The 27,479-nt window shown below is 39.2% G+C and overlaps 1 protein-coding gene across 1 annotated transcript in view; it reads left to right on the top strand.

Annotated features, from left to right (window-relative positions):
• The window catches only part of LOC126161320 (proteasome inhibitor PI31 subunit), a 111,920-nt gene that overhangs the window by 64,912 nt on the left and 19,529 nt on the right, over positions 1-27,479 (top strand). Inside the window, exons 3-4 of the mRNA XM_049917072.1 lie at positions 4,829-5,097; positions 23,447-23,611. Of these exons, the coding sequence (XP_049773029.1) occupies positions 4,829-5,097; positions 23,447-23,611 (434 nt within the window). The remainder of the gene's footprint in view (positions 1-4,828; positions 5,098-23,446; positions 23,612-27,479) is intronic.

Here is a 27,479-nt window from a genome sequence, read left to right as displayed (position 1 = left end):
TCACGGAGGACAAAATGTGGTGGATATAAGAGACAGACTGCCACAACAAAGGTGCCATTTCTCACTAAAATAAAAGTCTATTAGTATCAAACATAGTCCTTAATTTGAGGAAGAAATTTTCCGAATATTCGTCTGGAAAATGTAATTGAATTGTGAACTGTAGAAAAACTGGCTGAAGTTTTAATATGTGGTGTTACAGAAGAACACTAAGCTCTGATAAGGTAAGGAATAAGGACATTCTCTGCAGAATTGGTGAGGAAAGAAATGTCTGGACACCAATGACTAGAAGAAGGGACAGGAAGATGGAATATTCATTAAGACCTCAGAGAACAACTTCTACCTTAAGAGAGATGTCTGTGGAGGACAAGACTGTAGGGCTGAGATGACCAAACAATAATTCGTCACACAAATCATGTGCCCTAATTCACAGCCTGGCTACCCCCACCCCACCCCACCCCACCCCACTGCCGTGGCATGCTGTTTGAGTGTGGGGAGGGGGAACATGGTGGAATTTGCAAAAGCACCACTTTTAAATGGTAATGCATTGCCACAGAATATGACTTTGTTTTATATTTTACATTTCTGAACAACATAGATGACAAATAAAACAAATTTTCAGTATTATTTAATTATTGTTGACAGACTGAAGACATAATATAATTTCTATCTAGTACTAACTGTCGGTGTACAGACAAATGTGGACAGTTTCACAGACTTTCACACTCTTGTTGCCACATAATCATGATTTATTTAGTTTCATGATCAAAAGAAACTTCACACACACACACACACGCACACACACACACACACACACACACACACACACACACACACACACACACGCGCGCGCGCGCGTTGATCGAAATGTTTTATCATATTTGCAGCCTCATTATGGAGACAAAAATCTATCTGCATATGCACAGTGGCACTTTCAACTGAAACAGCCAACAGTCTTGAAAACAGATGTAAGGTTGGCAGTGTTCTCAAATCCCTGTAATTCTTTCAAGGCCACTAAGAATTCTTCAAAGCTTGTGTTTTCTGTAATGCCAGTGAATGTATGGAAATGGATGGTGTTTTTGGTCAGAATTTGTCCCTTCATATCAGAAATAAGTTGTTTCTCACCTTGCAATGTCTTACTGTGAGCAGTGTGCAGTCGGGTCCACTTTAAATACAAGGTCTGAAATCCATTCCGGGTGCTCTAATTTTCATTCTGCTCACTTTTTTCCTTCACAGCTTCAACATAGCAGTTCTTTAATTGAAAAATTATTGCAGGTATGTCCCTTGACATAACCAATATACCTTGCAGTAATATAATACATGTCCATTTTCGTCGTTCAGTTCCATCAAAAATGTTGCAACTGACACAGAATAATGCAAGCAACTTCAGAAAATTTACCATTCATAGCAGCATTTTCTTCATGTGCTCCTTGCCTGCAAATTAAGCACAGAGTACTTCTATGCCATCTGTCAATCATTGTATTTTTTTGTTCTTTCATGGCCTTTGTTCTGTATGGTGTACTAATGTCATTATATCGCAGATTTGTAGTTCCCGTTGATTATGCTACTGCTGGAGAATTCTTATCCTTCTCTCCTGACATTCCCATTCATTTTAAAGCCTTTTGATGATAAATTGCTAGACTGCCTTTTCTTGTGCAGACAAACATGGGACCTGTGGTCTTTGTTTGTAACAGAAACAAATAGCGAAGGACGATATCATGATTCCTCCAAACCGAAGAAAGTAGTACTGGTCGAAAAATGCCTTATCATAGTGCTAAATGAAATGTCACGCTATGCCGAGTACTTCTGAGATGTACCGAGCAAGGCCGAGGCTCTGCCTGCATGTAGCCCACACATCGTACTCACATGCAGTTTGGCACGCTGTGACTGACCCTGCTATAGGATAAGGTGGAGACTGGAGTACATCCAAAAAATAATTCAGGATGTTCGGTGTAAGTGCTGCTCTGAGATGAAAAGATTAACATGGAGAAGTAGTTAAATTTGTGGCTGTCTGTATAACACCAGCAAGAAGACTAATGACCTAAAAAAAAAATAATTATTTTACTCTCCCTCCCCCAAAACAAACACCCTCTCTCCTGGGCTTCATGTGCAATAACCTACTGTAGTTGCCTGCAGCAGGATCAGATTCCTCTCTGTTTCCTGTTGTCTTTCTTCCTGGTAATTCCATCATAGCACCTACACATCCCTTACAATTTCATTTTCAGTTGCTTCAGTGAAGAAAACAGCTCTCCCCAATCAGGCCGTAGTGCTGAGATGATATTTATATGTGTGGTTTTATGAGCTCTGAAGAAGAATAGAAGTTCATAAATTATACAAGCTTGAGCTGATATGTTCAATTTTTATGTTAGAGGTAGTAGCCATAGTCGCCGCAGTCTTCTGTCCAAGGACGGGTTTGATGTTGCTCTCGATGCTAATCTGTCCTGTGCAAGCCTGTTCATATCTGTGTAACAGCTGCAACATACAACCATTTGAACTTGCTCACTGTATTCAAGCCTTGGTCTCCCTCTACAAATTTTACTTCCACATTTCCTTCCATTACCAAACTGACAATCACTTGATGCCTCACATTGAGTCTTATCAATTGATCACTTACTTTAGTCAGATTCTGCCACTTTTTTGCCAGATCGATTCAGTATCTCCTCCTAAGTTATTTGATCAACCTATCTAATCTTCAGCATTCATCCATAGCCCCACATTTCAAAAGTTTTTGTTCTCTTCTTGTCTGAACTGCTTATCATCAAGGTTTCACTTCTGTATAAGATACAAACTGATCTCCAGACAAATTCCTTCATAAAAAGACTATAATGATCCCTAACCCTTTCTAACTAATTATTTAATTAGGGCAGTATATGGAGTGCTCCTGCTGCAATGCTTTACTGTGTCAAACACCATAATGGTATGAGTTGTTCCTCATGAATCATTGCATGTGGAGGGCTATTTTGTCCAGAGAGAAGTTCCAGAACACCTGGGCAAGTTCGCTGATTCACAATTAATAGATTTGCATGCCTCACATCTTGTAAAGTTGTCGTGCTGTCCCAATTGGTCCTCTTCTAATCCAAAAATCATGGCTCTGCCCAAGCATTCAATTGACTGTAAGTAATTGAATGGTAAGTAGGGATACCTCAACACTACTTTGAATGAAAAGACTTGAAATAGTGGTATGGCTCCTTGTTTTAATGGGGGCGGCGGGAGACAGTCTTCGAAGCCAGCTTAGGGGTAATACCTGAATGTAAGTTCATGATTTCTAAACTTCACTTATAGAGCTCCATTTCAAGTTCACAAAACAATATCCACGTGAAATAATAGCAGCTTAAAGTTGCACACGTGCGAATTCATACATAAATATTCTGTGAGAGACTCAAATAATCACTTTTACGTGAAAAAGTGTTCAATTCACTGTAGATTCATGGTGCCTCTCCAAAAACTTCTCCAAAACTGTATAGTGAGATAGCTGCAGCCTTTCATACCTGCCTTCACATGGTGCATTTCTGATTGGTCAGTCTAATCAGACAACAGTAGATCACATTAAACAGAATTATAATTAAAATATGACCGACTTTGGAGTTACTGAAATTAAATTTAGGAAACTGTCAGTGTGGATACAACAGTTTAAATGGAGTCATGTATAAACATTTAAACAGTTAATATCATTAAACAAATTTATATGTTCACCACCAAGACTCACAGTGTAAAACACCATTGTAATACTCCAAGATGACATGGCGCCTGTTCATGTCTCCGTTTCATGCTCCATGACCATCTGTCAAATTACGATGACTGCTACAAATCCTAACTGCTTGCTAGTGCATAGCAGTGTAAGCCCTTCTACGCTCTATGATAAAAGCTAATAAAATGTTGGTCAACATGGGATATAAATGCCACAAGACTTCCTAACACGCAGATTTATATTCATTGGTAACAAATTCCTCTTTCTCATAATGCTTCTCTTGCATTCATTTTATATCCTCTGTACTTCAGCCATCATCAGTTATTTTGCTGCCAAGTAGCAAAACTCATCTACTACTTTTGGTGTCTCATTTCCTAATCTAATTCCCTAAGCATTTCCTGATTTAATTGAACTACATTTCATAATTTCTTTTTGAGACACTATCCATTCCCTTCCACTATGCTTTCAAGTTCTTTGTCATGTCTGACAGAATTATAATATTATTGGCAAGCTTCAAAGATTTTCCCTCCCTCCCTGAAATTTAATTTCCTTCGCAAATTTCTCCTTAGTTTTATTCACAGCTTTCTCAGTGTACAGACTGAATAATTTTGACGGATAGGCGACGACTGTGTTTCACTCCCTTCTCAACTATGGCTTCACTTTAAAGTCTTTTGACCCTTATAACTTCAGCCTGGTTTGTGTACAAGTTGCAAATAACCTTTTGCTACCCATATTTTGATCCCTGCTACCTTCAAAATTTTGAAGAATGTGGTCCAATCAACAGTCAAAAGCTCTCTCCAAATCTACAAGAGCTATAAATGGGGGTTTGCCTTGCTTCAACCTTTCTTCCAAGAAAAGTCACAGGGTCAGTGTTGCCTCTCATGTTTCGTAATTTCTCTGGACCCAGGCTGATCTTCCCTGATGTCGGCTTTTACCAGTTTTTCATTTGTCTGTAAATAATTAATGTCAATGTTCTACAACCATGACTTAGCAAACTGATGGTTCAGTAGTACTTTGCTGTTTAATAATTACACTGTAAGATTGATTGTTTCAACTCATGCCACTGTTCCTTTCTCTAAGCAGAACTTTCCAATCTCGTTTTTAAGCAAGAAATGATTTGACTATTTTTTTTTCTTTTTTCAGTTGATGCCAGATTTAAATGTTGCAAAGGCATTATTCAATGTTGATGAAACTGTGAAAGGTCTTAAAGGTCCCATCGAGACATTAATACCAACGTACAAGGAAGCAATAGCTCAGATTCAGAAGGATTTGTTGGATCCTGTGTTTTCTGGTGTTAATAAAGAGGCAACTACTCAGACTCCGGCACAGCCACAACGGGCACCAGATTATGATCCTTTACGAATAGATCGTCCTCGTCCTGAAAGAGCTATTCCGGATCCTGATGCTATTTGGTAAGATTTGTTTTTTACTATATTCATCAAGAGTGTTTTATGTTCATAAAGTGAAATGGTATTATTTGTTTGGTAACATAGTGTAATTTTCTTGATTTAGGTAATCCATGATCAAAGTTTTCACTTCTAGTCATTGTCCAATCCAAGCATATTCTATGTGTGTGTTTATTATAACTCTTGGTTTAGATCCAACAAACATTTAGTTCTGGTTGAAATTAATATAGCTCCTAGCAGGACTACTTTGTTGCACTCATGTTGTATTGCAATCACAATATTAAGCACAGTTCCAAATAAGTGTTACAGTGGTGGAAGGCACACACTCGTCAAATAGAATCCCTATATGGGATCGTTGTACCAGCTTGTGGAATGCTGATAATAGGCCCATCATTGTAATCTCTCAGTACTTGGAAAGCAGGGCAGTCACTCTACAACACAAATCCAATCCATCCCAGAGAAACTGCAGTGGCGGAGTTCACTTTGTAGAGGTAGAGTTGGATAATAGCAGCTATTGAGATTGAACCAGCTGCCAGGCGATGTTATATTGACCCGGCTTGTGATATCGGTTGCTGTTAGTCAAAGTTTCATTTCGTGCAATCCCCAAACAAGTAAAGAAAATGTGTGCTAAAGTGACACATTCCGCATCATTCATGGTCTACGGAACAAGTCTTAATGTGATGTATTGTAATGTAATGTTGATGGCTTTTGTAGAACCTGTCAGCAGAGATGTGATGATACCCTGAACCACTTGCACAAGCTAGCAGTTGCTGTGCCAAATGACCTACTGTTCAGATTGCAAAAGGTAGATCAGAATGAATTAGACTTTCTGTAGTTTTGTAAACAAGAAAAATGGAAGCCTCGGTCATAAAAGGTTTGAAATCACTTATTATAGCAAATTGATTTTGTTGTTGACTGGAGGGCATGCACTTTAACTAAAATCTCACTGCTGGTGAAAAAGACTAATAAGGGTGTCCTGATAGGATGGATGTGGGTTCTAGGGCAGCTTATGCACCCCCCCCCCCCCCCCACCACCACACACACACAGTGCAAGTAACAGAATAGTTAATGGTGAAATATTATTACTCAATTTTGGTGCCGCTGATAACAGCAATTGTAGAATGCAGGTTTAATCTGTCTGTCCTGTGTCGACTACAGTTCTATGAACACAAACTAATTAATGTTCTCTGAACTGAAGGTGGAAAAAAACTAATCTTCTTTCTTGATGTACTATTCGAAGATCAGTTCCAAACTAACAGTACTCATTTAGGTCTCTAGGCAAGCAGTCCCTGTCCTTACACGATAATTTTGTTTGCTGCCCTGCTTCTACTGAAGACTAACCACCGTCTAAGCATGCATATCTCTTCCTGGTGGTGCTGCCGCTCCAGGGGACACGATTCTCGCTGACATCATGATTGGTTTGCAAGCAGTGATGTTCCTGCTGCAGATGGACCTTAGTAGTACTTCTGGTACCAACTGTCACAAAGTCTGTTTGTGTGGTATATCAGTATACATCAGATTTCAGTCACTGTGTGACAATCTTATGTACTAGAAAGGTATAAGACATAAAATCCACATCACCATATTATACAGGGTGTTTCAAAAAGAATATACATATTACAAAGTATTATTTTGTCCAAACTATCGATCGCTGTGCCACGGCTCAGCTATTGGAGAAATAAATACATAATCTAGTTTATATTAATAGCTGATAGATGTCAGTTGTTTTCTGTTTTGCTTGGTAACAGTCATATGTTTAAAATGGCTACTCCGCAGCAGAATTCATGTTGTGTTCTCGAGTTTACAAAGTGCAATGCCATGATTACAGTGCAAAGACATTGCAGGTTGAGGTACCAATTTGATCCTCCAAATGGGTAGAACATTCGCAGATGATAACATCAGTTTCTAGATACAGGCCGTGTATGTAAAGGAAAGAGTCCTGGCCGCCCTCGTGTTCCTGAAGAAAATGTTGCCCAAATTCAAACTGCTTTCCAATGTAGTCCTTCGTGCCAGTTGGGAGTTACAACTACATACTAGAACAATTTGGCAAGTTTTGAGACATCGATTGGTTATGAAGCCGTGCAAGTTACAGCTGTTACAAGCTCTGTGCCCTGATGACGAACGCAAATGTGTGGCTTTTTGTAACGAAATTCTTGATGCTGTTGACAGTGATAACACTTTCGCACAATGCATCATGTTCAATGATGAAGCGACTTTCCATGTTAGTGGTCAGGTAAACGTATACAATGTTCGAATCTAGGTCCTACAGAACCCACATGCAACCATTGAACATGTACGAGGTTCGCCCAAAGTCAGTGTGTTTTGTGCAATATCCCAATAACCTGTTTATGGCCCATTCTTCTGTGATGGAAACATGGTTAACAGTCAGCAGTATCTCGCTATGTTACAAAACTGGTTGTTCTCAAGGCTGAATGAGGGACAACTTCATTTTTCAATAGGACGTGGCACCCAATCACTGGAGTCACCAAGTGTGTGAATATCTGAATGAAACTCTACCAAAACGTTGGATTGGTCATCAAGGAGCTGGCAACTTAGCATGTCTCAGCCAGGCTCCACAGTCACTGTGTTTGACACCCTCTGACTTCTTCCTGTGGGGTTTTGTTGAAGACAATGTTTATGTACTACCACTCCCACAGAACCTGGAAGAGTTGAAGAACCAGATCTGTACTGTCATAACATCAGTAATGAAGGACATGCTTGCCCTAGTACAGAGGAATTTGAATATTGATATGGTATTGTTCATGTTACTGAGGGAGGACATATTGAACATCTGTAATCTGAACTTGAGAGGTTCATAAATATGTGTAAAGTTTCATATTTGTATGTCTTAAAGTATAGTAAATACACTCATGCTCATAAATTAAGTATAATTGCAGAATGTGGTGGCACACAATGTGGCACTACACAAAACTGGCGCTAATAGCATAGGCACATAGGGAACACACACGACACAGATCTGTAAGTCCACAGTATTGGTGATAAGTTAAGAAAACCGTCCCAAAACACGTGCTACAAAACGCCACTGTTTCCTACGCATGTACCCCAACATCAATATGATCACCATGCACATGTACACAGGCCGCACAACGGGGTGGCATACTCTGGATCAGGTGGTTGAGCAGCTGCCCATTCTTGCACCAGTGCCTGTCGGAGCTCCTGAAGTGTCGTAGGGGTTTGAAGACGTGCGGCAATACGTCCCAGACGTGCTCGATGGGGTTTAAGTCTGGAGAACAGGCAGGCCACTCCATTCACCTGATATCTTCTGTTTCAAGGTACTCCTCCACGATGGCAACTCGATTGGGCCGTGCGTTGTCATCCACCAGGAGGAAGGTGGGACCCACTGCATCCACGAAAAGGCAGACATACTGGTGCAAAATGACGTCCCGATACACCTGACCTGTTACATTTCTTCTGTCAAAGACGTGCAGGCGTGTACATGCACCAATCTTAGTTCCACCCCGCACCATCAAACCACGACCTCCATACAGGTCCCTTTCAAGGACATTAAGGGGTTGGTATCTGGATCCTAATTCACGCCCGGTGAGAATCACTGTTCAGACTATACCTGGACTCGTCCGTGAACATAACCTGGGACCACTGTTCCAATGACCATGTGCGGTGTTCTTGACACCAGGCTTTACGGGCTCTCCTGTGACTGGGGGTCAGTGGAATGCAACTTGCAGGTCTCCGAGTGAATAAACCATGCCTGTTCAGTCGTTTGTAGACTGTGTGTCTGGAGACAACTGTTACAGCAGCTGCGGTAAGTTCCCGAGCAAGGCTACCTGCAGTACTCTGTGGCCGTCTGCTGGCACTGATGGTGAGATATCGGTCTTCTTGTGGTGTTGTACACTGTGGACGTCCCGTACTGTAGCACCTGGTCCTATTTCCTGTCTGCTGGAATCATTGCCATAATCGTGAGTTCACACTTTGTGGCACACGGAGGACCCGTGCTACGACCTGCTGTGTTTGACCAGCCTCCAGTTGCCCTAGTATTCTACCCCTCATAACGGCATCAATATGTGTTCTTTGAGCCATTTTCAACACACTGTCACCATTAGCACGTCTGAAAACATCTGCACACTTACTCGCTGCACCGTACTCTGACATGCACCAATACACCTCTGCGTATGTGGACTGCTGCCAGCGCCACCGTGCGATGACCGCAGGTCAAATGCTCTGCATGGTCATACCCCGAGCTGATTTAAACCTGCAAACCGCCCATCAGAGCATTGTTTCACCATGTATCAGCATTATCCTTAATTTATGAGCATGAGTGTATATACATATGAAATATGTATATTCTATTTGAAACACCCTGTATAACATAGGCATAAGTCACATTGAGTACATTATAGTTATGACATATAGCACATACCAAATATTAAAGTATTGAAGACTCACTAATAAAACCACATACTACAACTTCAACATGACACCAATACGCAAGGGGAAAGCAGCTAACAAACAAATTTTGAACTGAGCTTGCAGCTTACAGTCACAGCAAAGTTTGGTACATGACGTAGGCCTCACAATACACTTTTTATTCGAATAACACGTCACATAAGATATATTTTATTAAAAGCAGAGGACCCAGACTTTATACCAAAGAACAATAAAAACCAATTAAACATTAAAAACATGATCTCTGTAACCTGAGAAATCAAGAACATAAAAATACAGCAATAAGAGAAATTATGCCCTTTGGCGTACCATTCATAAAATCATCAATAGTCACTAACATAGATTGCATGACAGTAGTACAATTAATAATTGAAGAGCTCCAACAAGTAATAATAGTTTCGATACCACCATTTTAAATTAATATTTATTATTATTATTTATTTTTTTAACTTATTTATTTATTTTTGCTTCACCCGTAAATGAAGATTCGTGAACAAACGAGTACAGAAGCAGCTGCGGAACACTTTATAGAAAATACCGTAAATTTCCATAACAACAGATAAAAAGACCATTAGTGGGATGAATAATAATATAGTTCAGTGTTGTGAAACACGTTAAACAAGATTCAAATGAAATTAGTAGAGAAGAAGTGTAACACATTGATTATGACAAGTGTACTAGTATCACGAGTAATTGTGTGGCACTGTATAAGAGCTCCCATTAAGATGTTTATTGTTCTATTGATGGACTGTTGGCTATCGCACTTTTCAAAGGAGTCATAAAGCATTTGAAGTGTTCCCAAGAATGGGTGCTCCTCATTGCTGTCTGCTCATTAAGCAAGGTGTAACCAGGAGATTTTTGATTACAGAATGTCTCCATCTCCTCCAGGAGATATAGATATATGTTCTTTTCTGTAGCTCTCCGTAAGTAATGTGGTAATATTGGATGAAACAAAGCTATTTTCTCAATAACACAAACAGAAAACTTGTAAACCCCACTTCATAAGCTTCTTTGGATTGTAGCACTTGAATTGAGCTCTTCCTTTGAATCATGCTGTGCTTTCATGTATAGCCACATTTCTTTTTGATACATAAAGTTCTTTGCATTTATTGTTAATATACTCACTAACATTCTTGCTCCCTCTCTTATGTTGACAGACCTGAACTTTGACAGGTGAAACTAAATCCAGCGTCCAAATTCGGAAAAAATGGAGCAAGGAAAAAAACATCCTTGACAAATGATTTTCATTCTAGCCAGTCTTCTGTGAAACATTCAACTATTTCTTTCTTCAAATTCAAGGCCTTATTCAATATTACACCAAGAAAAGCCTTCAGTTCTTCTAATGAAACATCTCTCCACAAATGTCGCATTGAGTGTTTTATAAGTGGAGTGACTTTCTGTATCTTTTCTTTCGAATACCTATTTGTAGCATTCACAGTTTCACTGATAACATTATCGGTGAAGAAAAACTGGAAATATTCAAGTTCAGATTTTGGTCAAAGACCTTGAGGAATGGTTGCATGACAGAAACAGGAAACTTAATGAGATCATCATTGACATTGCGGTCAACTTTCCAGGTATGTGCTATAGGTTATGTCTCTTCATCACTTTCCACTCCATCAGTATGTTCTGATTCACCAGAACTTATATTCCTATACACGACAGAAGTTTCTTCCCACTCGATTTCATCACTAAATTCTCTTTCATGCTCAGTATCTTTGAGAAGCCACCTGGCAATATCATTATCACTTACAAATTTTCTACTGGTCATTATCATACTAGAAATTAGTGAATACAATGTGCTTTGAGTTGTCAGGTCTTCATGCTAAGTGTTACTTTGCACCTGGTGAATTCCAACAAAGGAACGGATGGATAACACAGTAGTGGAAACGTGCCTGACATCGTCCTACATCAGGGTCGTAGTGAAAATTGTAATGTCAGACATAGTTCGATGGTGGACTGGAAAGGATTAAGAAAGAAACATGAAAGCTTAAAGATTGTTAATCACTATTGATTCTCAAATTATTCGACAGAAGAGTTCACTACATTTACATTGAAGGTCATGGAAACTGCAGGCATAAACGTATGAGATACTTACTCAAAAGTTAAATGATAGTTGTGACTAAGTACTCAGAGTAAGGAATGTAAGAAGACTGGAGAGATGAATGAAGTCAAATTTACAATTCCCATGGAGGAGAAATGAAAATGAAATGAACAGAACACAGCAGTGCGGAGTGGATAGGTCAAAATATAAATTGCAAGGAGAAAATCTATGACTGCATAGAATCTTTACTAATTCCCTTGACAATGAAACACAAAAACTTATTAATAAATGAGAAAGAAAATGTACATTTCTTTAAAGTCGTCACCAAAAATGTACAAGGCTGATGTGTGTTGTGTTCTTGATCCCGTGTCCCTTTGTAGTCTACCATGTGCAAGTCTCTTTATCTTTGTTGAAGTGTTGCAGCCTATTTTCCTTGAACTTGCTTGTTGTATTCAAGCCTTGGTCTCCTTCTACAAATTTTACCCTCCACACTTCCCTCCATTTCCAAATTAGCTACTGAGCGAGGTGGCACAGTGGTTAGCACACTGGACTCGCATTTGGGAGGACGACGGTTCAATCCTGTCTCCGGCCATCCTGATTTAGGTTTTCCGTGATTTCCCTAAATCGTTTCAGGCAAATGCCGGGATGGTTCCTCTGAAAGGGCACGGCCGATTTCCTTCCCAATCCTTCCCTAACCCGAGCTTGCGCTCCGTCTCTAATGACCTCGTTGTCAACGGTACGTTAAACACTAACCACCACCACCACCATCCAAATTAGCTATTCTTTGATGCCTCAAGATGTGTCCTATTAACCGATCCCTTCTTTTAACAATGTTGTGCCATAAATTTCTTTTCTGTCTGAGTCTTCCAGTGCCCCTTAATTAATTACCCAATTTACCCATCAAAACGCCAGCATCTTCTAGAGCAGGTTATGACATATATATTAAATTATAATACAATTGAAACAGGAATTAGACTAAATGTTACCACAGATTTAAACATAACTTAATAAGAAATTCAGCAAGCAAATATGCTGAAAAAGAAGAGATCAGTGCCAACACTAAAGTTCAAGAAGCAGCAGAGAACATTCTGGAAAAAGATAAATGCTATTAAGCACCAGAAGATATTTGTTCAACTTATACCACTAAACTGATGGTTAAAAATAAACATGACACTTATTTTCACTTCTTGTAGAGTCATACATAAGACATGTAGTATTGTTGCTGTTGTTGTTGTTGTTGTTGAGGTCTTCAGTCCTGAGACTGGTTTGATGCAGCTCTCCATGCTACTCTATCCTGAGCAAGCTGCTCCATCTCCCAGTACTTACTGCAGCCTACATCCTTCTGAATCTGTTTAGTGTATTCATCTCTTGGTCTCCCTCTACGATTTTTACCCTCCACCCCGCCCTCCAGTACTAAATTGGTGATCCCTCGGTGTCTCAGAACATGTCTTACCAACCGATGCCTTCTTCTAGTCAAGTTGTGCCACAAACTTCTCTTCTCCCCAATTCTATTCAATACTTCCTCATTAGTTATGTGATCTACCCATCTAATCTTCAGCATTCTTCTGTAGCACCACATTTCGAAAGCTTCTATTCTCTTCTTGTCTAAACTATTTATTGTCCATGTTTCACTTCCATACATGGCTACACACCATACAAATACTTTCAGAAACGACTTCCTGACATTTAAATTAATACCCGATGTTACCAAATGTCTCTTCTTCAGAAACGCTTTCCTTGCCATTGCCAGTCTACATTTTATATCCTCTCTACGTCAACCATCATCAGTTATTTTGCTCCCCAAATAACAAAACTCCTTTACCACTTTATGTCTCATTTACTAATCTAATTCCCTCAGCATCACCCAACATAATTCAACTACATTCCATTATCCTTGTTTTGCTTTTGTTGATGTCCATCTTATACCCTCCTTTCAAGACACTGTCCATTCCGTTCAACTGCTCTTCCAAGTCCTTTGCTGTCTCTGACAGCATTACAATGTCATCGGCAAACCTCAAAGTTTGTATTTCTTCTCCATGGATTTTAATACCTACTCCGAACATGCCACAACCCTGTCTCACTCCCTTCCCAACCACTGCTTCCATTTCATACCCCTCGACTCTTATAACTGTCATCTGCTTTCTGTACAAATTGTAAATAGCCTTTCACTCTCTGTATTTTACCCCTGCCACCTTCAGAATTTGAAAGAGAATATTCCAATCAACATTGTCAAAAGCTTTCTCTAAGTCTACAAATGCTAGAAACGTAGGTTTGCCTTTCCTTAATCTTTCTTCTAAGATAAGTTGTAGGGTCAGTATTGCCTCACGTGTTCCAACATTTCTACGGAATCCAAACTGATCTTCCCCGAGGTCGGCTTCTATCAGTTTTTCCATTCCTCTGTAAAGAATTTGCATTAGTATTTTGCAGCTGTGACTTATTAAACTGATAGTTCGGTAATTTTCACATTGTCTACACCTGCTTTCTTTGGGATTGGGATTACTATATTCTTCTTGAAGTCTGAGGGTTTTTCGCCTGTCTCATACATCTTGCTCACCAGATGGTAGAGTTTTGTCAGGACTGGCTCTCCCAAGGCTGTCTGCTTCTAATGGAATGTTGTCTTCTCCAGGGGCCTTGTTTCGACTCAGGTCTTTCAGTGCTCTGTCAAACTCTTCACGCAGTATCATATCTCCCATTTCATCTTCATCTATGCCCTCTTCCATTTCCATAATATTGTCCTCAAGTACATCACCCTTGTATAGACCCTCTATATACTCCTTCCACCTTTCTGCTTCCCCTTCTTTGCTTAAAACTGGGTTTCCATCAAAGCTCTTGATATTCATGCAAGTGGTTCTCCTTTCTCCAAAGGTTTCTTTAATTTTCCTCTAGGCAGTATCTTTCTTGCCCCTAATCAGATAAGCCTCTACATCCTTACATTTGTCCTCTAGCCATCCCTGCTTAGCCATTTTGCACTTCCTGTCGACCTCATTTTTGAGACCTTTGTATTCCCTATTGCCTGCTTCAATTACTGCATTTTTATATTTTCTCCTTTCATCAATTAAATTCCTTATTTCTTCTGTTACCCAAGGGTTTCTACTAGCCCTTGTCGTTTTACCTATTTGATCCTTTGTTGCCTTCGCTATTTCATCCCCCAAAGCTACCCATTCTTCTTCTACTGTATTTCTGTCCCCCATTCCTGTCAATTGTTCTCTTACGCTCTCCCTGAAACCCTGTACAACCTCTGGTTCTTTCAGTTTATCCGGGTCCCATCTCCGTAAATTCCCACATTTTTGCAGTTTCTTCAGTTTTAATCTACAGTTCATAACCAATAGATTGTGGTCAGAGTCCACATCTGCCCCTGGAAATGTCTTACAATTTAAAACCCGGTTCCAAAATCTCTGTCTTACCATTACATAATCTATCTGATATCTTCTAGTATCTCCAGGGTTCTTCCATGTATACAACCTTCTTTCATGATTCTTAAACCAAGTGTTAGCTATGATTAAGTTATGCTCTGCACAAAATTCTACCAGGCTGCGTCCTCTTTCATTTCTTAGCCCCAATCCATATTCACCTACTATGTTTCCTTCTTTCCCTTTTCCTACTATCGAATTCCAGTCACCCATGACTATTAAATTGTTGTCTCCCTTCACTATCTGAAGAATTTCTTTTATCTCGTCATACATTTCATCAATTTCTTCATCATCTGCAGAGCTAGTTGGCATATAAACTTGTGCTACTGTAGTAGGCGTGGGCTCCGTGTCTCTCTTGGTCACAATAATGCATTCACTATGCAGTTTGGAGTAGCTTACCCGTACTCCTATTTTTTTATTCATTATTAAACCTACTCCTGCATTACCCCTATTTGATTTTGTATTTATAACCCTGTATTCACCTGACCAAAAGTCTTGTTTCTCCTCCCACCGAAGTTCACTAATTCCTACTATATCTAACTTTAACCTATCCCATTCCCTTTTTAAATTTTCTAACCTACCTGCCTAATTAAGTGACCTGACATTCCACACTCCGATCCGTAGAACGTATGTAGTAATGTAGTATCATGTAATGTAGTATAAATACAACAATATTATGAAAAGTAAAGTTGCCACTTACCATATAATGGAGGTACTGAGTCCAGATAGGCACAACAAAAAGACTCTTACAATTAAAGCTTTTGGCCGTTAAGGTCTTCGTTAACAATAGATGACTGACACGCGCACACACACACACACACACACACACACACACACACACACACACACACACACACACACACACACGGGCGTGCGCGTGCGCTCACACAGACACGGACACGGACACGGACACGGACACGCGCGCACACACACACACACACACACACACACACACACACACACACACACACACACACACACACACACACACACAAACGCAACTCACACACACGACTGTAATCTCAGACAACTAAAACCCCAGTAGCAACTTTTCTTCTCATAATTTGTTTATTTATTTATTTATTTAATGACAACCAGTTTCAGTAGCAACTTTCCTTCTCATAATATTGTTTATTTATTGGCAACCAGTTTCAGTCAAATGAACATATTCAAAAGTCACCTACATTCTAGAAAAAATATATAAGATCAAACAATGGAAAATCCAGGATGGAATCTAACAATGTTATGAAAAGAAAAGGTGCTACTCAGCATATAGCGGAGATTCTAAGCCGCAGATAGGCACAACAAAAAGACTGTCGTGAATAAGCTTTCAGCCAACACACACGAGACTGCAGTCTCAGGCAACTGAAGCCCCAGTGTGGATTTTTGTTGTGCCTATCTGCGACTCAACATTTCCACTATATGGTGAGTAGCAGCTTTCCTTTTCATAAAGATGTATAAGAAATACGTGACAAAATAATTAAGGTTAACTATTTTGTACAGCAGATATCACTTAAAAGTGTCTATTAAAATAGCTCCTTTTTATGTCATTTCATTGCAAGTGACATAATTATTATAGTTTCACTAAAAATGGACTGTTTCAGACAATTTCACAAAATAGAGCAAAATATCCAAATGCTTCTAATGGGGGTTGTTAAATATGACACATTTCTGAGTTCAGTCATGCTAAAGCAACAATTGTGCAGACTGTGCTCAGCAACAGGCTGGTCCAGTCATTTCTTGTCCGCATGAGTGGCCACTATGCTGTCCTATTGTCCTAAGTCAAAAATGGTGTGTTATGTGGTGAATTTGTAACTCCATGTGTGATCTGTTATCCTGATATAAAAGTGTGTGTGTGTTTGTGTTAACTTTACCTTGTAAGTACTTTGCAGTCCCCATTCTCAAAGTAAATTACTTTCACGATCCTGCTATGCAGTGCTATATGATTGTTCCAGTGGATTCTTCACCTTGTTATGATATGCAGATGCTCGAAAAGAACTCCAATCTGCCTAAGCTACTAAATGACGTAAACAGCTTAATGACAAATCTTCTGTGTTTTATGCCCATTGTTTTTGATACGCAGCTTCAATTACAATGATTGGTGAACAGATCTCGTTGCTCATGACAAACTATTACAACATACATGTGTCTGGTTTTGACATTAGCAGTTGGAACGAATGACTGTTCTTATAATGACTTTAAAGCTGTTTATTGTCATTCACATCCTTGATGTCCAGAACCAAGCATGTACATAAAAGGGTGTACATCTCTGATGAAACTACAATTGATTATTCTAGCTTGTAAGTAACATCACTAAGCTGATATGAAAACAAATGTCAGCTGATTCAGTGGTTAGTTTATGGTGAAGGTGTGAGTTTTGGGATTCTGGGTGGAAGTATTCCTCTAGATGGCCCAGGTGTAAGTTGGCATAGGAAGGTGCCATGAAGATGCTCATGCCTGTACCATGGATTATTGTTATACAGGATGCCTTCAAAGGAGAAATAACTATGGGTGACAGTACAGCTGCTCATAATGACTGAGGAGGAGGTTGTAGGTTTGGAGTCAGTCAGTTGTGGGGAAAGGTAGAGTTCAGTGGTGACAAGGCTATAGGTATTGTGGATGTTGATGTAGAGGGACATGAAATCAACTGACAAGCAGTCTTTCAGACAGAAAAAGTACAAGAACTGTGGTGCATCGGTAGAGGAAATTGTCACTGTCTTTTTCACGCCTTCTGCGTCAGCTGTAAAAGGAAGAGATAGATTGGCTACTTATTTTGCAAGTGAGGCCGGCAAATTGCCTTTAGAGAACAGAATAATCTGAGACTTTTCAGAAGGCAAAACATTAACTGTCATACGCAGTTCTCCAAAATGCACAATTTGAATTGTTTCGTTATTCTACACTGGTTGCTACTTTCAGTATTTGTACTTGGTAATTCACATAAAGCACAATAAAACAAGCTAGTGAGCTGTTGCTGGTTTATTGTAATGCTATACTGAGAAACTGTTCTAGAACACTGCTTAATGTGAATAGTTTACTTTTGACTTTCATTTTAACCTGTGTAAGTACAACTCTTTCTAATTATGCTATTATTTTCAGCAAATAAAAAGCTTGATTCAAGTTATACAAATGAATTAATACTATTTTCATCATGAAGTGGGTGTGGTAACAAGATACTTTTTTTGCCTATGGAAGGAAGTTAAAATATGTGCTACCATTGTGGCTTCATTCTTATAGGCTGTTCATTACATTTGTTATACTTGCCAACTATAAGATAGTGAAGAAATTGCATATTTAGTCCTCTACCAAAAATGGGTATGTTTCCTGATTCCAGTCAGTCATAAATCATTCATGGAGAACCTCATAAATTACGTTAGTGAATATTTCCAAACATTTGTGACATGTCTTGCCTTTAGTTGATTGCTTCAAAAAGTACCAGGTTACTGCATTACTTAGGCATATGACAAAATCCATATGTATTATCAACGTGGATGTTGGTTTGTGTTTATGTATGTTCAACATCTCCTCCTAAACCACTGGACCAATTTCAACCATTTTCATATACTTTACTGTCAAGCAACAATGGCTATGGGGATAAGAACCACCTACCTATGTAAGGGGTGGGGGTGAACAAGACGTGTAGCCCACAATTTGTGAATTCCGAGACTTTTTTCACCCAGTATTTGAGAATTAGAGTACTTAGTGTGTTGCAATAAATTTTACATGTAATTTCTTATCTTTATCAGATTTTTTTCTCACTGACAACCCTTACAAGCAGTAAAGGTACTTCGTGAGGCCTGACATTACAATATATTACTTCTTTACTACTAACTGTATTCGCAACACATTTTGCTGACAGTGTCCACATATGTTGCTGAATGCACCTAGAATATCCATACTATTTTTCTCGTACTGATGATTGTCTATGTGCTACTCATTAAAAATACTCTAGGTGCATTCAGCAACATACATGGATACTGTCTGCAAAATGTGTTGTGAATGCAGTTAGTAGTAAAGAAGTAATATATTATAATGTCATGCCTCACAAAGTACTTTTACTGCTTGTAGGGGTTGTCAATAATAACTTATTTGTGAAGTTATACTGATAGACAGAATGCTCTGGACATCTGGGTGATGACATACTATTTGTTAATGGAGACAAGGCAAATAGCTGAAAAATATTAATCTCAAGCTTCAGTCCATAAGATCACTCCACAGGAGCTAACACCAGAAGGAATACGGGATAATTATTATTATTATACAAATTTGGCCGTTAAAGACCGTGAAAACAGTTATTTCTTGCGCTTCTGGGAAGTCTTCTTTCTCTCAGTCCACACTTCTTTCATTCTTGCGCTGAAGGCGGCTTTTCTCTCTTCAGACCATTTAGTTCCACAAGTCTTCTTAATTTTCACACCGAAACCCGTGAATGAATTCAGTTTTTTTCTAAAAAGGTTTCTGTTAAATATTGTTTCCTGATCTATGTCCATCTCTTTTAGATCTCTTTCTGTGTTGATAAACCATAAATTTTTATTTTTTAGATTTGCAATGTACGAAAATATTTGTTTTGTAAGCCTATTCGGGTTCATCCTCATGATGTGAGCATAAAAGGAGCATCTTCTTTTTCTAATTTCGTCTGTAATTTTGCTGCACTTCGTATACACTTCTTTGTTGCTTTTTAGTCTGTATACAGGCTTGCCTTGATCATCTGCTATTTTCCTGTGTCCAAGAATTGTCCTCACAATTCTTCTTTCACGATTTTCTATCTGTTCTGCATATGTAAAATTTGCCAGTGTTTCTGATGCATATAGTATCTGCGGTCTAATGACAGTCTGGTAGTGTCTGCGTTTAATGTTTTTGGTATACATTTTTTTGAATACATTTGTCTGCAGTAGTGAGTTGCTGTCTCTAGTTTTTGTATTCTAGCCCTGCAGGCTGGATGACCTTTTGCCACAGGCTGAATTAGTTCACCAAGATATTTAAAATGTTTAGATACCTGTATTTTCCCATATTTCGTAGTTATTTTCTTTGGTGGATTTTTGATATTTGTAATGATTTCTGTCTTTTCAAATGAAATTTGCAAGCCTGCTTTTTCAGCAGTTTCTTTAAGTAATTCTATTTGTTTTATTGTGTCTTTTTGTGTGTAAGCTAAACAGGCGAGATCGTCAGCGAAGGCAAAACAGTTGGTTTCAATGGCTTTGTAGCACTTCCCTCCAATTTGGACTTTCTCAACTCCATGTTTTTGCGTGAGTTTTCTTCATTCTGCTATGACTTTATCAAGAACACAGTTGAAGAGCACCGGGGACAGCGCATCTCCTTGTCTGACGCCGGTTTTGACCTCGAAATGCCATGAAATTTCTCCTTGGAATTTTACTTTTGATGTTGTATTTGTTAATGTTTCTTTGATTATGGTGATTGTTGTTTCATCTATTTCATATTCTCGAAGTGTTTTGATGAGTGTGTCCCTATCGATTGAGTCATAAGCTTTTTTGAAATCAATGAATGTTATGAAATATTTCTTGCTCCTTGTAGATAAATAGTTCATTGTTGTTTTGAGGTTAAAAATTTGTTCGGCACAGGATCTTCCTGGTCTGAAGCCAGCTTGATATTCTCCAAGTTTTCCCTCTATAATTGATATTCTCCAAGTTTTCCCTCTATAATTGGTGATACACGATTGAGCAGGGCTTTTGATAGAATTTTGTATGGGACTGGGAGAAGCGATATTCCACGATAGTTGTTAACATCCCTTTTGTCACCTTTTTTAAACAAAGGGTGAATTAGGGCAGTTTTCCAGTGACTTGGGATTTTCTTGGTTTCCCATACTTGTTCAAGTTCTTTGTGTAGTGCTTCTACTGATGTTTCTCCCCCAAGCTTGAGCATTTCTGCTGTAATTGTGTCTTCTCCACATGCTTTCCTGTTTTTGAGATTTTTGATTATGTTTGTGATTTCCTCTCGTGTCGGAGGTGTTGAATGTGTTGGTAATGTTTCTGGTTGCGTAAAACTGAGAGTCTGGATGGGTGTTTGGCAGTTTAGGAGTTTCTCAAAATATTCTGCCAGGATTTCACAGTTTTCAGTATTGTTGGTGGCGAGAGTCTTATTATTTCTCATAAGGTTTAGGCAAGGGACTGGTATCCTCGGAGTTTCTGGTTGAATGTTTTGTACCAAGCTGCCGTGTTGCATTTCTTGAAATTCTCTTCGATTGAGTCCAGTTGTTGTTTTTCATATTGTCTCTTGGTGTTGCGAATAGTTTTCAAGGCATTCTTTCTGGCTTGCTTAAATTCATCAAAGTTGTTTTCAGTTTTATGTGAGTTCCAATTTTTCCAGGCTTTAAGTCTTTCATGCAGAACTTCATTACAGTTGCTGTCCCACCATGGGTGTCTCGGTTTGCTCTTTTTTGGAAAGGTTGTTTCTGTTGCCTCAAACAAGTTGTTCTGAAATTCTTGGAGGTTTTGTGAAGGGGAGAATGTCTTTAGTTTTTTCTGAAAATCCTTGAGGTTAGAGTTGGGCTTAAGGTTGTAATTTCTCAGGGTTGTAAGATCAAAATTTATTTTATTTCTGTTTTTATATTCACCGTTTCTGCTTTTCTGTTTGTTTTGTGGGATCAGTTTAGTTTTTATTTTCGTGAGATTGTGATCGGAGTCGAGGTTTAGAGATTTTCGGACACATGTGTTCAATATTTCTTTTTCACATTTGGAGGAGATGGCAACATGATCTATTTGAAATTCTCCGATACTCTTTATCGGAGATACCCAGGTTTTTTGTTTTCTGGGAAGATGTTTAAAACGTGTTGACATTAGCTTGAGTTTAAACTGCTTACAGAGCATAATTAACCTTTCTCCATTTTTGTTGGTTCGTTTGTGTGCGGGAAAGTTGCCGACAATATCGCGGAATTTCTTTTCTTTTCCAATCTGAGCGTTAAAATCTCCTAGAAGTATTTTTGCATTGTTTTCTGGGATTTCTGATATATGATCCTTAAGGTTTTCCCAGAATTCATCTGTTTCTTCCCTATTTTTAGCATTATTTTTGTCATTTGTGGGAGCTTAACATTAATTAATGTGTATTTTTTATTTGCACATCGAAAAGTGAGGAAAGATGTTCTCGATGATGTTGACCAAAAATGTTCGACAGAGTTCAGAATTTTTGTGTTTACAGCAAAAGCTGTGCCAAGCTGAGGGCATTTCTTCATTACAATTTTTCCAGGTTTTCCTTTAAATATTCTGAATTTGTTTGATTCAAATGTGTTTTCATCAGTGAAGCGAGTTTCTTGTAGCGCCACAATTTGTATACCTTCCGTGTGTAACTGGTCTGTAAGGTGCTTAAGTTTTCCCACTTTGAGAAGGGAGTTTATGTTGAGAGTTGCTATGTTGAAGATTTTTCAGGGTTTAATCTTGTTGGATTTGCATGGTGTTGCAGACTCCCCAGAATCCATGGGTCTGCTTGCGTCGTTGCCAACGGTGGATTGGCCACCTGGGGTAGTTTCGTTATTGAAAGACATTTCCATCATGCGTTAAGATTGTAACTGTTGAAATTCTTCAAAGTTGGGGAGATTACTTGCGTAACCTACCAGGAATACGACTAACGTTGTTAGCGTTAGAAGGTTTTCTTGAAACAGCCGCCTCTAACATGAGGAACAGATGCTGCCCACAAGCCGCCCAATCTGGGTACAGACGCTTGCAGTTATAGATTTTTGGTTCCTCCGCTCTCTCAGCCGTTGGGAGTTGAAAATTCCTCATCCGCCTATGAGACCGTTGACCGGTTTTCACCCGTAACCCTAGGCAGGGGCCCTCACAGGCTGCTACCATCCGGAGCCAGATGGACCCAGGTTTTTTTACGAGGTTGTTACTCCCCCCCCTCTTCCTCCCTCATCACTTGTAAGATGAGGATCCGGGCTTGGGACCGGCAATGGCGGATAATGATATAACCTGTGTTGTTTTTTTCTGTTTTTTCCTCTCCTCAAGTTCTCTTTTTCGCCCAGTGAACAATTGTATTCAGCTTTTTTATGTTGTTGTGTTCTCTGGTCCTATTGCTGTAATTTAAGCAATTAAAAAATTATGCATGCCTGTAATACATACAAAATTTTGTTGGTATTCAAGCTGCATCTTACTTCAGTATAAAATCAGTCATTTAAAGATTTGTACGTTGGTGTCGTCAAGAGACAATTGACTGTCGGGATGATTATTGGAGTTGCCAAACCAACACTGTTTAAGAGAACGTATCTATCCCATTAGCATCTCCAGCTGATGAAGATGGTGCAAATATTCAAAAGATGAAGTTTCGACTCTAATGTGATGCAACTTGAACATGGGAAAATTTTATAACAAAAGTAGTGTCCATAGACTTAGGGTGCTCATGCCTGTAACTTGTCTGCAGTTGGTTATTTGTCCAGCCCACCAACTGTGCTATATTTTTATGATTAAAATTACTCTTTTTGTATTGGATTGATTTAGTAACAAATTTGAATATTGCATTTCTTTCCTATTTTCAGGGACCCACTGGCCTTGAGAGATCCACTTCGTGACCCACTACAAGTTGGTCGCTCTGATTTGGATCCCTTTGCACGAGGTGGTGGAATGATATTCAATCCATTTGGTAGAGGTTCACATGGCATTGACCCTGAAGGTCCACCAGGAATGCCTGGTTCACTTCCCAGGTACCTCCAAATTTTTATTTTATTTGCTAAATTTTATTATTATTATTATTATTATTATTATTGTCATTGTCATTATCATAATCAACTTACCATTAATTTGAGAGAGTCATGACTGTACTATAAACAATGGTATGATGAAAGACAACCAACCACTATGAAGAATAAGCACTGAGCACACCTTCTGTATGGTAAGTGGTTGCCTTTCCTCATACATGTCGTGTGTATTACTGGTACAGGAATTTTGTCAGTTGAGGTAACTGTTGATGTACTTTTTGTATATTGATATTACACAGGAAATTCATAAATGTTTCACCTGTGTTTCAGAGAACACTTCCACATATGCATTGGAAGGGAAAAATTAGTTAATGGCACACAGAATATATTTTTTTGCAAGATGCATTTGATGTATTAAGCAAAGACAAAGCAGTATTGTTGCTGTTATTTTCCGTATTCATATTGCTGAATTGCTTGCTGTTTATAGTTACTAAACTTTTATTTCTTTAATGGTGTAGCTTTCCTACTAAATCATCGATGGTGCAAATAATTATGGATCATTTTATAAAGACATCTACCCTGTAGACTTGGTTTGTGAAAATAATCAGTAATACTCAAGAGAGGCAGTGGGATTGAATTTATTTTTGATGTAAAACCACTTTAGCTGCTGTGCAGAACTTTTAGTCCACTGGGGCCAAGAAATTAAAGAGGAAGCCGCCTGGTAGAATTTTGCGCAGAGCATAGCTTAATCATAGCTAACACTTGGTTCAAAAATCATGAAAGAAGAATGTATACATGGAAGAACCCTGGAGATACTAGAAGATATCAGATAGATTATATAATGGTAAGACAGAGATTTAGGAACCAGGTTTTAAATTGTAAGACATTTCCAGGGGCAGATGTGGACTCTGACCACAATCTATTGGTTATGAACTGTAGATTAAAACTGAAGAAACTGCAAAAAGGTGGGAATTTAAGGAGATGGGACCTGGATAAACTGAAAGAACCAGAGGTTGTACAGGGTTTCAGGGAGAGCATAAGGGAACAATTGACAGGAATGGGGGAAAGAAATACAGTAGAAGAAGACTGGGTAGCTTTGAGGGATGAAATAGTGAAGGCAGCAGAGGATCAAATAGGTAACCTTAGGTAAAAGAAGAAATATTGAATTTAATTGATGAAAGGAGAAAATATAAAAATGCAGTAAATGAAGCAGGCAAAAAGGAATACAAACATCTCAAAAACGAGATCGACAGGAAGTGCAAAATGGCTAAGCAGGGATGGCTAGAGGACAAATGCAAGGATGTAGAGGCTTATTTCACTAGGGGCAAGATAGATACTGCCTACAGGAAAATTAAAGAGACCTTTGGAGAAAGGAGAACCACTTGCATGAATATCAAGAGCTTTGATGGAAACCCAGTTCTAAGCAAAGAAGGGAAAACAGAAAGGTAGATGGAGTATATAGAGGGTCTATACAAGGGTGATGTACTTGAAGACAATATTATGGAAATGGAAGAGGATGTAGATGAAGATGAAATGGGAGATATGATACTGTGTGAAGAGTTTGACAGAGCACTGAAAGACCTGAGTCGAAACAAGGCCCCTGGAGTAGACAACATTCCATTAGAACTACTGACAGCCTTGGGAGAGCCAGTCCTGACAAAACTCTACCATCTGGTGAGCAAGATGTATGAGACAGGCGAAATACCCTCAGACTTCAAGAAGAATATAGTAATCCCAATCCCAAAGAAAGCAGGTGTTGACAGATGTGAAAATTACCGAACTATCAGTTTAATAAGTCACAACTGCAAAATACTAGCGCGAATTCTTTAGAGAACAATGGAAAAACTGATAGAAGCCGACCTCGGGGAAAATCAGTTTGGATTCCGTAGAAATGTTGGAACACATGAGGCAATACTGACCCTACGACTTATCTTAGAAGAAAGATTAAGGAAAAGCAAACCTACGTTTCTAGCATTTGTAGACTTAGAGAAAGCTTGTGACAATGTTGATTGGAATATTCTCTTTCAAATTCTGAAGGTGGCAGGGGTAAAATTCAGAGAGCGAAAGGCTATTTACAATTTGTACAGAAAGCAGATGGCAGTTACAAGAGTCGAGGGGTATGAAATGGAAGCAGTGGTTGGGAAGGGAGTGAGGCAGGGTTGTGGCATGTTCGGAGTAGGTATTAAAATCCATGGAGAAGAAATAAAAACTTTGAGGTTCGCCGATGACATTGTAATGCTGTCAGAGACAGCAAAGGACTTGGAAGAGCAGTTGAACGGAATGGACAGTGTCTTGAAAGGAGGGTATAAGATGGACATCAACTTAAGCAAAACGAGGATAATGGAATGTAGTTGAATTAAGTCGGGTGATGCTGAGGGAATTATATTAGTAAATGAGACATAAAGTGGTAAAGGAGTTTTGCTATTTGGGGAGCAAAATAACTGATGATTGTCGAAGTAGAGAGGATATAAAATGTAGACTGAATAGAAGCTGTCGAAATGTGGTGCTCCAGAAGAATGCTGAAGATTAGATGGGTAGATCACATAACTAATGAGCAGGTATTGAATAGAATTGGGGAGAAGAGGAGCTTGTGGCACAACGTGACTAGAAGAAGGGATTGGTTGGTAGGACATGTTCTGAGACATCGAGGGATCACCAATTTAGTATTGGAGGGCAGTGTAGAGGGTAAAAATCGAAGAGGGAGACCAAGAGATGAATACTCAAAGCAGATTCAGAAGGATGTAGGCTGCAGTAGGTAGTGGGAGATGAAGAAGCTTGCACAGGATAGAGTAGCATGGAGAGCTGCATCAAACCAGTCTCGGGACTGAAGATCACAACAACATCAACAACTGGTTTTGGCATTTAGCCTTTATATTAGACCATTTTCAAATGGTTTTGAAAACTGCCAGGCTGCTGCCGTGCTGCTGTAACAATCCTACTCATTAGGTCCTCAAGTGATGTAATAGTTATTTCATACACAAGGCCCTTCAGGTACCCCCATAGGAAAGAATCGATTTGGGACAGATCGGATGATTGTGGTGGCTATTTGACTGGCCCGTTGTGACCAGTCCAGTGTGCAGGAAAGGTTGCTTGCCGATGTACCCTCACTTGTCTCCTGCAATGGGCAGGGACTCCATTATGATGAAATCGATTGTGACAATGAATTAAATATGGGAACATCGTTCAGCATGTCCGGCAGAACTCTTGCAGGAATATGAGATGTGTGCAACCATTGGGTGTGTCCAGGAGGATGTACAGCCCAATTAAATAGTTTCTGACAATATGAGCCCACGAATTAAGGGTAAATTTGGGTTGTGAGGCATGCGTATGTGTGGCATATGGGTTTATATCTGCCGACGTATGCAGGTTGTAAACGTTCATCGCACCCTCAAGTGAGAACACTGTGTCATCAGTGAAGAGGTACTCAGTGTGAAGCTTTGCTTTGCAGTGGATCTCTGCAGAAACCACCTTCAAAATTCCATGCACCTTTTCTAATCCACTGGCTGCAATGCCTGGGTGTGTTGGGAATGAAATGGATGCAGTTCTACATTGTGTACAGTGTGCCAGAAAATGTGTGGGGGATACACCTCATGTACTTTCTGACAGCTTAAAGTGCACCCTTTTCAGAACACTTACTTCCACCGAATCTGTCCATGTTGTTCGTTGGCGACCGGCATCCAGTTTGTGCACGTGGAAGGAGACAATTTTGCACAATTGGTGATCCATGGTGGTAAATAATTTGTGCCACATCACCTTTCTATTGGGATATTTCGCACGATACCATTGCACTGGTTCTCATCCATTGCAGTTGGTCACACCATAAATCAAACAAATTCTGTCCATTTCATGGTACGTGCAGCTAACTATGTTACTC

The sequence above is a fragment of the Schistocerca cancellata genome, chromosome 2 (genome assembly GCF_023864275.1).
Source record: "Schistocerca cancellata isolate TAMUIC-IGC-003103 chromosome 2, iqSchCanc2.1, whole genome shotgun sequence".
Taxonomy (NCBI): Eukaryota; Metazoa; Arthropoda; class Insecta; order Orthoptera; family Acrididae; genus Schistocerca; species Schistocerca cancellata.
Note: the sequence above shows the minus strand (reverse complement) of the source record. Positions and strands in the feature narration are given on the sequence as shown.